We start from the raw sequence: 12,628 nt of genomic DNA on the forward strand, positions 1-12,628 counted from the left end.
AAGGAAGGTGCTCCAGTCCCTCAATCATCCTCGTTGCCCTTCTCTGCACTTTTTCTATCTCTTCGATATCCTTTTTGAGTTGTGGTGACCAGAACTGTACACAGTACTCCAAGTGCGGTCGCACCACGGCTTTATATGAGGGCATGACAATCCTTGCAGTTTTATTATCAATTCCTTTCCTAATTATCCCCAGCATAGAGTTTGCCTTTTTCACAGCTGCCATGCATTGAGTTGACATTCCCATGGAACTTATCCACTAAGACGCCCAAATCCCTTTCCTGGAGATTTGGTGTGGGGGAGAGTGAAATCTGAGGAGGACAGGGACCTTGGGGGGATACAATACCATATCGGTGACCCTCCAAACTAGCCCTTTTCTCCAGGGGAGCTGATTTCTGTAGTCTGGTAATTCCAGGAGATAACCAGGCCTCACCTGGAGGCTGGCATCCCTAGCAAATAGAACTAAGTTTAGACTCTGTTGTAACTTTTTGTTGTTCCTTAATAATACCTTAGAAAATTCTCCAATTTCTTCCTCCCAGCAACACTCCAGTTGTATTTCTAAATGAGTTTCAGCATCATAACTTCTTTACAGAAATAATCTTAACCAAATAAAATGGGAAGGTCACACACTAATGTTCTACTGTGTCAACATTACATACCCTCTTTTGTCAACTACCTTTTTATTGGCACTCTGGTTAGATGGGAAAACTTCACAGCAGCTGAGGGAAAAAAAGACTGCAGGACTGACTTGAGTATTCTGATTTTTTTTTCCCTACGCAGAGCACAAGGTTGAGATGCTCACAAATGTTAAACGTCCTTCTGTGTTCACGCACTACATCTAGTGTAGGAACTCTGTTTTGAAAGCACAGTTGCTCTAAGCAAAATGACCTTGAGAAAACGGGGGTCAAATGGGATTGGCCCTGGAACTCTGCGTAATGTCTTTGTGTTGATGTATTAGACATTCTGTCGCTCTCTCATCTCCCCCGTTTCCAAATCGTGCGTTCTGATAAGCTGCCTTGAAAACATTGTGTAGCATTTTTGTTTCTCTGGCAAGAATTTTGCTCTGCCAGATCTGAACACGTTGCTAGTCTGGGTGGCTTAGGAATGACCAGGGATTCCAATTTATATTGCAATGGGAGAAAGGCATGAGGAAGATGTGGCCATTTTATGGAAGCTGTTCAGTGATGAATTATAATTTGGTATGTAGTAGAACACATGCATCTTCTTTCTCTGTCCTCAGCTTTCTTCAATGCATCTGTTCACCACTTATAGAATCATAGGAAGGGGCCGTAGAGGCCATCTAGTCCAACCCCCTGCTCAAGGAAGGATCAGCCTAAAGCCATGGTGGCGAACGTTTGGCACTCCAGATGCTATGGTCTGCAATTCCCAACAGTCCCTGCCAGCATGGCCAATTGGCCAAGCTGGCAGGGGCTGATGGGAATTGTAGTCCATAACATCTGGAGTGCTAAAGGTTCGCCACCACTGGCCTAAAGCATCCCTAGCCAGAGTTTGTTCAACCACTACTTCAAGACTGCCAGTGAGGGTGACTCTTGCTCTAGGATACTGCTGAATGTCTTTTACTGAAGGATACATACACAATAATGTAGCATGACCTATGCAGTGATAGATGCTTATTATTTGCTATTATTGGCCAATGACCAATAATAACAAATTACAACACTAAAAAGAATAGAAATATCATATCTGTCGTTATAAAATTAATAATAAATAAATTCTTAATGGATTAAAATCTTAAAATAATAAAATTAACCCCCCCCCCAAAATCCCGGTGATCTTAACTACCTTGTTCCAATTCTGCTTGTGAAATTTGTATACGATTACATAAAACTGGGCTACCAGCTGTGTAGCTTGTGGAAATTCATCTAGAAGGAGAGTATTAGTTCTAGTTGACTCAGGGTAACTTTTGTATAGTAAGGGTCCCTAAATATTAATCTATGCAGTGACAGACAGAAGCCTTTATTGGCATTTACTGGTACCGCTCAGAGCCTTCCGGGGGTGGGCGGTATAGAAGTCAAAGAAATAAATAAATAAAATTATAAATTACAGTATATACAAAAGAACATTTATCCATTAACTGAACCCGTTAAGTACATTAAAAAATACACTGAGTATCCATATACAAACCCCTATATAGATAACACGATGAGAGATAAATTAACCATGACTATTTTGTAAAAAAAATAATTTCGTTTGGTCAGGTAATGTTTCAGAAAATTCGCAACATTTTCACAAATGAGGTCAGAAGAACCATTGAGCAGAAAATTCATAATAGATGACATATCAATATTTGACCTCTCTATTAAGGAATGGGTATACATGGAGCGAGGAGAATCACAGATAGGGCACTCTAAAAGTACATGTCGGACTGTCTCAACAACAGCCATTTAACACTGCCATAGCCTATTCTCATAGGAGATATTATTATATCTGCCAAATGTCATGGCGTTGGCAGAGCTTTGAAACGAGCTACCGTGTTTCCCCGAATATAAGACAGTGTCTTATATTAATTTTTGCTCCCAAAGATGCGCTATGTCTTATTTTCAGGGGATGTCTTATTAAACTTTGCTATGTCTTACTTTTGGGGGATGCCTTATATTTCGCACTTCAGCAAAACCTCTACTACGTCTTATTTTCCGGGGATGTCTTATATTCGGGGAAACAGGGTAGTGAGTGAGTATGCCCTGCGTTGTTTGGGATCGCTCACGATATATAAATAGTTAGCACAATAGTCTGACCAGGCGATTCCTAAAGACTGTGGAGAGCAACTTCCCACCCCCTCCTGCATCATTCCCTGTTTCTCTCGTTCAATTAACGCGGATTTGATTTCATTATAGATTCTTGTGGCAGACATGTTTTGAAAGTAATCAGTTGTTAGACCTATGTTGTTGAGCTTTATTTTATTTTTATTTTATTATTAATTTTATATACCTCCCTTCCCCCGAAGGGCTTGGGGCGGTGCACAACATAAAGTACAACAACAGAACAGATGGAGCACCTAAACAAAATACAAATTATAAGATAAATAATATAGGCTCCAGTAACCATAAAATACTAAAACCCATTAAAATACAGCATTCAGTACAAAATGATCAGCGTTTAGCATTAAAACCTTATTTAAAACCCTCCCATAGCTTCTTGTCTATGTCTACTAGCCATTTTACAGAAGCAGATTCTGACAAAAGTGGATGTAAGAGGCTGGTAGGACTGGTCTCAAAATGAATTCGAGACCAGTATCGGAAAGCTCTTGTCCATGCCATCAGCTCCATGTTATTTTGCCCAGTTTCTCTACATAAGGTGGCATATGAGACACACCTTGGCGACCCCAGAATTCTTCGTAAGAAATATGACTGGGCAGACTCAAAAGATGTGATTTGGGTGATCCATATTGGAGCTCTGTGTAATAACTGAGGGGTGATCTTAGCATTAAAGATTCTCAGTGCAGCGGGAACAAACTGATGCCCTTTAGAATAGAAAAAACAGAGAATCACCGCAGCGTTCACCTTGGCTTTGTTCCCCACTAGTTTACAATGAGGGGCCCAAGATAGATTGTAGCGAAATAGGAGCCCTAAATACCTAAATTGGCTTACTTGCTCCAAAACATGATTGTTCACTTTTTAACTACATTTACACCTAAATTTTGCAAAAATCATGACTTTCGACTTGTCGTAATTGAGAGTCAACCTATTTGAATGACAGTAGTCTGCACTGCAATTTAGTAGGCGTTTCAAGCCTATTTGAGAAGATGACAGAAGGACAGAGTCATTAGCCAACCTATGCAGTGCGTTTAGATAGATGGGTGGAGGGTGGATTGGAGTACAGTCCTCTGAGAAAGGTATTTATATGCATGGACAATAAATTCGATGGGTGGGGGGATGAATAAATCCGTTGAAATCTGATCTCTTGCAGTATCCTGGTACTGCTCTGGTGGATAGCCCCATTACCACAATGCACTTCTGCCAACGTAGATTTTATTACTGATTTGTTTAATGCTGCTTTTCAGTGCCAAAAAAAAAAAGACAGGACTTTTGTGTCATAAAGCTAACGGAAAACCTTTTCTTTGTTGCATAGTTCCAGAGCCCTTCGGGGATGGGGCGGTATAAAAGCCTAATAAAATAAATAAATAAATAAATAAATTTGTTTTACATAGAGGACTGTAGTAAAATACACCTTCTCCAACATGCAGATTGTTTTCCAGAGCATTGTAACCACTTTACAGAACAGTCATTCAGAGCAGTTCTCTGCAGAGTTACTACAGCCTAAGCCCAATGATTAAAAATTATTCTTATCTGAAAGATAGTTTTTAATAAGATCATGTCCGTCGCTTTCTTATGCTATCTGCGACAACTCAAGTGTATGAAGATCTAAAACATAGGTGTCAAACTCGCGGCCCTCCAGATGTTATGGACTACAGTTCCCATCATCCCCTGCCAGCATCATGCTGGCAGGGGGTGATGGGAACTGTAGTCCATAACATCTGGAGGGCTGCGAGTTTGACACCTGCGATCTAAAAGGAATTGTTCCAGGAATATTACTCTGCAATTTTTTTTTCATGAGCAGGCTAAGAAAACAATGTCCCTTATATGGGGTGAAACTTAACACCTAATAGGTAAAGGCACTGAGGCAGGGGTGTCCCACCATGCCAGCAAGGGCTGATGGGAATTGTAGTCCATGAACATCCGAAGCACCAGAGTTGGACCCCCCCTGCACTGAGCAATATGGAAGATTTGCTTTATAGGGATTGTTTCATAAACGATAGTGGTCCATCCTGCACAGCACAAAAAAAGACATCTGGGGGATGTCTTAAAAACAGGTGACTTCTAAATTTGAAACAACCAAAATAAGATGTCCTGGAAACGTCTTTAAAAAATTCGCCTCTCATTTGTTTTCCAGACAGCACAGGCATCAGAGGAGAAAAAAGGCTTTTCCCTACCTGACTGTTTTGCTCTCTGGTCAGTTTCACCCTCTGCTTGCGCCGACATTCTGTGCGCTGCTGAAGGGATTCTCCCTGCCCCCAGTTGCTGAAGGTTGCCCCAGTGTGTTTGCTCTGCAGGCTGCGATCCTTGGTGCCTTTTCAGCCCAAAAACTACACAGTTGTGCTCAGCTCTTGCTCCGGTTCTGGCAGTATATAGTTTTCTTATTTTCTGCTATTTCAGAGGAGCTGTATTTGTAGCTGTGCAGACACACAGATGAGAATCTTAGCTGCTGAGAAGACTCAGTCCGTGGAGGGCAGGTCTACCCAATGATTCTCAGTGGGTAGTAGAGCAGTCTTCTAAGAGGCTAAGGTTCTTGTATATGTGTCTCCGTATGAGTGACTGCGAATACAGCTCCTCTGGAAAAAAATAGGAAAACTATATATGACTGGAATCAGCAGGAAGAGCTGAGCACAACTTTGTAGTTGTTGAACTAAAAAGGCACCCAGGATTGGAGCCTGCAGAGCAAACATCCTGGTATAACCTCCAGCTAATGGAGGCAGGAAGAATCCCTTCAGCAGCACACAAAATGTTGGGCACAAGTGGAAGGTGAAACTGACCAGAGAGCTAAATGGTTGGGCAGGAAAAATTAGATGCCTCCTGAGCTGTGCGCTCCGCAAAGTCAGGCTGAGGAAATCTTGCAGGCGGCCTAGAGGGAAAAGGTGTACAGTAAAGCATTTTCAAAAAAGGACACCTTGAGCAGAAATAAGGCATTCTGAGGACATTTTAGGGGGAAAGCTGTGTGGAGTTCCTCCCTGGAACCCTTTTTTTTGCATCCTCAGGTTGTCTTATTTGTGCTGAGAAGAATGGACCAGAGTTAGCAAGCACTGTTTTAACTTGCATTTTTGCTAATTAAAAATGCCAGTGCTCACAATGCAGCATAAACTGAGGACATGTAGATGATACAGTCTTTTCTCCCTTTTTTCCATTCCTGTTTAGAACTAGGCTTTTTTGAGAGACTTTGTGGAAGCAGGGATAAAGCTAATTCCTAAGCTGTTTACATATTTGCCTCTTAGCAATTGCATTCTCATCTTGAGATAGGAACCAGCAAGCTTCCTTGACAGACAGATTCCTATCTTGTTGAACACCACATAATTAATGTAATCCTTTCTATCATCTTTGTTCAGGTATCCCCAACATTTGCATGATTTGGACATAATGACTGCTGAGGATTCTACGGCTAGAATGAGTAACGATTCCTCCAGCATGCCAACAAACAAAGTCCCTGAAGGTGTTGCTGGCGCGCCTAATGAGTCCGCGCTGCTGGCACTAATAGAGCGCACTGGATATACCATGGTTCAAGAGAACGGACAACGCAAGTATGGTGGTCCGCCTCCAGGCTGGGAAGGGCTGCATCCTCCTCGTGGGTGCGAAGTCTTCGTTGGTAAAATTCCCCGGGACGTCTACGAAGACGAACTGGTCCCTGTATTCGAATCTGTCGGCCGAATCTATGAAATGCGCCTGATGATGGATTTTGATGGGAAAAATCGAGGGTATGCCTTTGTCATGTACACTCAGAAGCACGAAGCCAAACGTGCTGTCCGGGAGCTGAACAACTACGAAATCCGTCCAGGCAGGCTGTTAGGGGTGTGTTGCAGCGTTGATAACTGCAGGCTGTTCATCGGAGGAATCCCCAAGATGAAAAAAAGGGAAGAAATTTTGGAAGAGATCTCCAAAGTGACGGAAGGCGTACTCGATGTCATTGTGTACGCCAGTGCGGCTGACAAGATGAAAAACAGAGGATTTGCCTTCGTAGAGTATGAAAGCCACCGAGCAGCGGCCATGGCGAGGAGGAAGCTGATGCCTGGGAGAATCCAACTTTGGGGCCACCAAATTGCCGTTGACTGGGCAGAGCCTGAAATAGATGTTGACGAAGACGTCATGGAGACCGTAAAAATCCTGTACGTGAGGAATTTAATGATCGAAACCTCAGAGGATACAATTAAAAAAGTCTTTGGCCAGTTCAACGCTGGTTGCGTGGAACGAGTTAAAAAAATACGAGATTACGCCTTCGTACACTTCACAAGCCGGGAAGATGCGGTTCACGCCATGAATAATCTCAACGGCACTGAGCTCGAAGGCTCCTGTCTGGAAGTGACCTTGGCTAAGCCGGTTGATAAGGAGCAGTACACCCGTTACCAGAAAGCGGCTAAAGGTGGAGGAACCGGTGAAGTCACTCAACAGCCAAACTACGTTTACTCTTGCGATCCCTATACGCTAGCGTATTATGGCTACCCCTACAATGCTCTGATTGGTCCCAATCGAGAATATTTTGTGAAAGGTTAGTATACAACTTTTGGCCTGTGCGTTATTGATCAGTGGGCTTTAGAATGAACATAAGAAGAGTCTGGCTGGATCAAATCAGTCATCCATCTTGTCCAGTGGTGGCGAACCTTTGGCACTCCAGATGTTATGGACTACACTTCCCATCAGCCCCTGCCAGCATGGCCAATTGGGAAGTGTAGTCCATAACATCTGGAGTGCCAAAGGTTCGCCACCACGGATCTAGTCCAGCATTCTGTCTCACACAGTGGCCAACCAGTTCTTCTGGAGGTTCAACAATGGCCAACCAGTTCTTCTGGAGGTTCAACAACAAGGCCAAGACCTTTCCCTGATACTGCTTCCTGGCACTTGTTATTTAAAGGTTTAGTGCCTCTGAATATGAAGGCTCTATTTAATCACCTTGGCTTAGTAGCCACTGATAGACCAATCTTCCACGAATCGTGTCTAATCCCCTTTTAAATCTGTCTGTGCCTGCGACCATAATTACATCCTCTGGCAACAAATTCCACATTTTACTCACTCATTGTGTGGGGCATTTTAGACTAAAGTAAGCATCACAACTAGCTTTTAAAGGAGCAGCAGTGGCGTGGGAGGTTAAGAGCTCGTGTATCTAATCTGGAGGAACCGGGTTTGATTCCCAGCTCTGACCGCCTGAGCTGTGGAGGCTTCTCTGGGGAATTCAGATTAGCCTGTGCACTCCCCCACACGCCAGCTGGGTGACCTTGGGCTAGTCACAGCTTCTCGGAGCTCTCTCAGCCCCACCCACCTCACAGAGTGTTTGTTGTGAGGGGGGAAGGGCAAGGAGATTGTAAGCCCCTTTGAGTCTCCTACTGGAGAGAAAGGGGGGATATAAATCCAAACTCTTCTTATTTAACCTTTTACAGGACAGTTGCTTTCTGTTAATTTTCCAAAGTTCTGTCACTTTCAGGTGTCCTTTATGAATCCTGAGGCTGTATGCATGCATATGTACACCGAGACTGCAAAGGTTAAATGCATCTTTGAGGTCCTTGTGTTACAGATTATTTCTTTCCACACCTCTTATGATTTCTTTCCACACCTAAAAACAGCAATAGTTGTAGGTCTCTGCCCAATGAACAACACTTCTGAAACTTCTTTAACAATGTGCATCAGCCGTATGAGAACTCAAAACTTATGGTAATGGGTGCCAAAAACATATGCAATTAAATTCTGAAAGGTTATACTTGCTCCAGCTTCCTGTACAGAAGTGAACTTCCCCCATTCCCATGGCACAGTGTCATGGGTATGTCACACTGATTGTTCTTGTACCGGGTGTACTGCACTTAGCAGTAGATGGTATTTTAGGTGAATTAAGTGCAAAACACTTTGACAGACTTAGTTCAGATTTGAGCTGTAGTGCGGAAAGGCTGTGGATGAGTACATTAATCACCATTTGGAATGGGACATAACAGGGTTTATCACAGCTTTTATGACTGATTTGCTAGGTGAATTTGATGCTTACCAAGAACATTACGTTGGTTTCTGACATGGAAACAACTTGCACATAACTCTGGCACACCGAGCCAAAAGCAACTAATCATATGCAGAAGATCACCAGGGCATGATAAACATTGATCTTCGCCCTATTCGTATAGGATTGAGGAAAAACAGAAGGCTCTCAGTTGTGGGCCATAATCAGGCCTGATAAGTCATGTTGCATGGCCTGATGTATAAACCTTTGCTGTTTAAATCTTTGCATACCTACCTTCTGTGGCTGGGGCCACTGAGTGCATGCAAGAGCCTCTTTTATTCTTACTGCGCGTGATTTCATTGAACTTTAACTAAACCTACCTGCAGGCTCTACCCCTGTGGTCATTTGGAGCTGTGGCATCCCAGCACCTAGAAAAATCAAACTAGATGGCTGGAGCAAAACTGAGCTGGGCAGGTTTTAGAAAATGTGTCCATAAACAGTGGAGGGAAATGCTTAGACCTAACTTTTGTTATCTGAGACATCTATTCACAAAGTTTACCAAAAAAAGGTTCATGGTCTATTTTACAAGTGGAAGCACATTTTGTGGTCGACCATCCGTTCAGCTCAGAGACAATGCCCGCCCTAACATAAATGGCAAAATATGACGAAATTGGGAAAATTAAGCAATTTCTGTCCTTGCCCAACAAAATATGTGTTAATTCTTTTTTGGTTAAGATGTAAAATCCAGTTCTGTGGATTATTTATGTATATGCTGCTGCTGCTTATTTAATGCATGAATGTTAGGGATAGACTCGTCTCTTATTTTTTTTCTGCCCACAAAATAGTTCACTGCGTGAATCTGAGCTCAAACAAGTATTCCCGCTTGCCACATTTCCTGTGTTTGCCAGAAAACTAATGCTGATTTGATCGAAGTTCCATTCTATGGTGTTTTGCTCATTCTTTTAGCACAGCATTATTCACCGTCAGCAGGCCACAAAAGATAGAACGGATTTTTGCATTTCTTTGTTTTGTGTGTGTTAATTTTTTTAATGGCACCTTAACAAGTTCTCTGTGCTGCCCTAAATGAAATGGGTTTTCAATCCTTGTATTGTTGATGCAGTTCATTTGAGAACTCCCCAGGGCGAGGACCTCAAGAATTTCAATTATTTCTCTAAGCAACAATGTTTGTTGCATAGATCAAGCCTTAAAGTTGCACTTGGCAAATGTCCCACAAGGAATTCTGTTACATCCCACCGTTGTCAACAAAACTGCATTTTGGTTTGTACCTTTGATATTTGCATACATTTCCACACAGTGGATTACAGAATCAGGGCTGATATCGGGATGCTGTTTTCTTCTGACCTCAAAATTCAAGCTCCTCGATATTTATTTTTATTTATTACAATTTTTACCGCGCCAAATGTTCTAGAGGGCTCAGGGCAGCTTACAATACAATGAATAAAACAATGTAATACAACAAATATATAAATATATATACATTAACGCTTTAAAAACAAGTTACAATAAATAACGGCAATAAATAACAGCCCATTTGTATTATCTGTGGCCATTTTCCTCTTTCTCCCGCCTAGTCCCAAAACTCCCTTATATACCTTTTACATTTCAGTGTTGCCTCCATAACTTTCCCTTCATTGATTGGCTGCTTGGATTACTCTGTAGAACCAGAGTTCTGATCTGGGACAACTGTAACCAGAGGTGGGATCCAGCAGGTTCTCACCAGTTCCCGAGAGTGGGTTACTAATTATTTGTGTGTGCCGAGAGGGGGTTACTAATTGGGTCCGCTTTTCCGTCTCCACACCCTCGCCTCCCCCTCTCTTCTTCTTTCTCGTAGCCCAGAGCTTGCCGGCTAGTAAGAGGACGGACCCTTTAACTACTGTTGGGTCCAGGAGACTCTTTAGTTGTTTCTGTTGGCAGTAGACGATAGGACTTGCTATAATGAGTTTAAATTATGGACAGAAAGATACCAGCTGGAAATTAGGAACTTTTTTTTTACAGTAAGAGTTTTTTACAGTAACAGAGAAATTATTAATGCTCCGCCCCCGGAATGCCCGGCCACGCCCCCGGAATGCCTCGCCCAGCCCCATTGGCACTACGCCACTGTTTGAATCCCACCACCATGGGAACCTGTTACTAAAATTTTTGGATCCCACCACTGACTGCAACACTACTGCCACAGCTAGACTCCCAATTAACAGATAATGTAAGGATATTAGTAAACATTTTGCCCTTAAAAAACAACAACCATAACGAGTAATAAGGAGTAATTTGACGTCCAATATGTGAAAGTCTAAAAAGTCCTCGTTGTTGTGATCAATACTGATGGCATACCCTGGCCCGGATACTACTTTCTTTTTGCTCTCCTCCTAAGGTGGTGAGTGATTTAGATCTGGTGCTTCTCACAGTTATCTGTGTGCTTTATCAGTTTTATTTATGTTTTTTTATTTACAAGCAGGCAGCGTTAGAGGCAGAGGACGAGGTGCAGCAGGCAACAGAGCCCCTGGCCCGAGAGGCTCTTACCTGGGGGGATATTCTGCAGGCCGCGGCATATACAGCAGATATCATGAAGGGAAAGGCAAGCAGCAAGAAAAAGGATATGAGCTGGTTCCTAACTTGGAGTTGTCTGCGGTCAGCCCAGTTGCCATTAAGCCTGGCACAGGTTAGTATGAAGATCAGTGAAAGGACAAAAATATGGGCGAGGCAGAAAAATGGCAGTTTGTTCAAGTGTGCTTTAGGGGTTTGTTTTCTCAGCAGGAGTAGCCACAAACCTAGAAAAGAAGCAGAAAATATCTGATAGAAGAGTTGCCTGTTATTGTAGGGCTTAGAACTACTAGGGAGGATACAGTCAGCTTTTCTGCTGAAAAAAAGAGTGGAAGGGGTCCTGTTCGGATAGGGTTGCAACCTCTGGGTGGGCCAGGTCCAGATGCCAGGCCCCCTCCACTCCCTTGCATGCCACCCCTCCCCTCCCTCCACTAGGGTGGGTGGGCCATATCCCGATGCCAGGTCACCTCCCCTCCCTCCCTTGCATGCCACCCCTCCCCCCTCCCCTCCCCTCCCTCCGCTAGGGTAGATGGGCCATATCCAGATGCTGGGGCCCCTCCTCTCCCTTGCATGCCACCCCTCTCCCCTTCCCCTCCCTCCGCTAGAGTGGGTGGGCCATATCCCGATGCTGGGGCCCCTCCTCTCCTTTGCATGCCACCCCTCTCCCCTCCCCCTCCCTCCACTTGAGTGGGTGGGCCATATCCAGATGCTGGGGCCCCTCCTCTCCCTTGCATGCCACCCCCTTCCCCTCCCTCCGCTAGAGTGGGTGGGCCATATCCAGATGCCGGGTCCCCTCCCCTCCCTTGCATGCCACCCCTCCCCCCTCTCCCCTCCCCCTCCCTCCACTAGAGTGGATGGGCCATGTCCAGATGCCGGGTCCCCTCTCCTCCCTTGCATGCCACCCCTCACTCCCTCCCCTCCCTTACACCCCTTGAGGGTGATTGTTGTAAGGATTAAATGGGGGATGATGTCAAGTCCTAACAAGAGCAGAGCTGATGAGGTGGATCGAACCAGCTTTTCCACCCCATCTTGCCCAATTTCCCTTTTTCTGACAGCCCTGCAGGTCCAATGATTCCCAGCATAACCTTTTTTGTCTGGTCAAAAGGTAGGTTCGCCAGCCTTCCGGTGGAGGCTGGGGACCTCCTGGGATTATAAGTGATCTCCAGGTAATAGACATCAGTTCCTCTGGATAAAATGGCTGCTTTTGGAAGGTGAATTCTATGGCATTAAGTCTCTAGCAGTGGCGTACCAGGGGTAATTGGTGCCCGGAGACAAATTGTCTCCAGGACGCCCCCAGGCTCTGCCGCCCACCACCCCAGCTCCACCCCCTGATGCCCCCAGGCTCCACCCCCCACTCCTCAACTCGCCC

The 12,628-nt window shown here is 44.3% G+C and overlaps 1 protein-coding gene across 7 annotated transcripts in view; it reads left to right on the plus strand.

Moving 5' to 3' along the window:
* RBM47 (RNA binding motif protein 47) overlaps positions 1 to 12,628 on the plus strand; it is a 98,528-nt gene that overhangs the window by 75,974 nt on the left and 9,926 nt on the right. For 5 of the 7 annotated variants that reach the window (XM_048510008.1, XM_048510010.1, XM_048510013.1 and 2 more), the window contains exons 2-3: positions 6,116 to 7,269; positions 11,171 to 11,377. In XM_048510008.1, coding sequence (XP_048365965.1) covers positions 6,116 to 7,269; positions 11,171 to 11,377 — 1,361 coding nt within the window. The remainder of the gene's footprint in view (positions 1 to 6,115; positions 7,270 to 11,170; positions 11,378 to 12,628) is intronic. The other 2 variants (XM_048510009.1, XM_048510014.1) reach the window with 2 other exon arrangements.

This window comes from Sphaerodactylus townsendi, linkage group LG10 (assembly GCF_021028975.2).
Source record: "Sphaerodactylus townsendi isolate TG3544 linkage group LG10, MPM_Stown_v2.3, whole genome shotgun sequence".
Classification (NCBI taxonomy): Eukaryota; Metazoa; Chordata; class Lepidosauria; order Squamata; family Sphaerodactylidae; genus Sphaerodactylus; species Sphaerodactylus townsendi.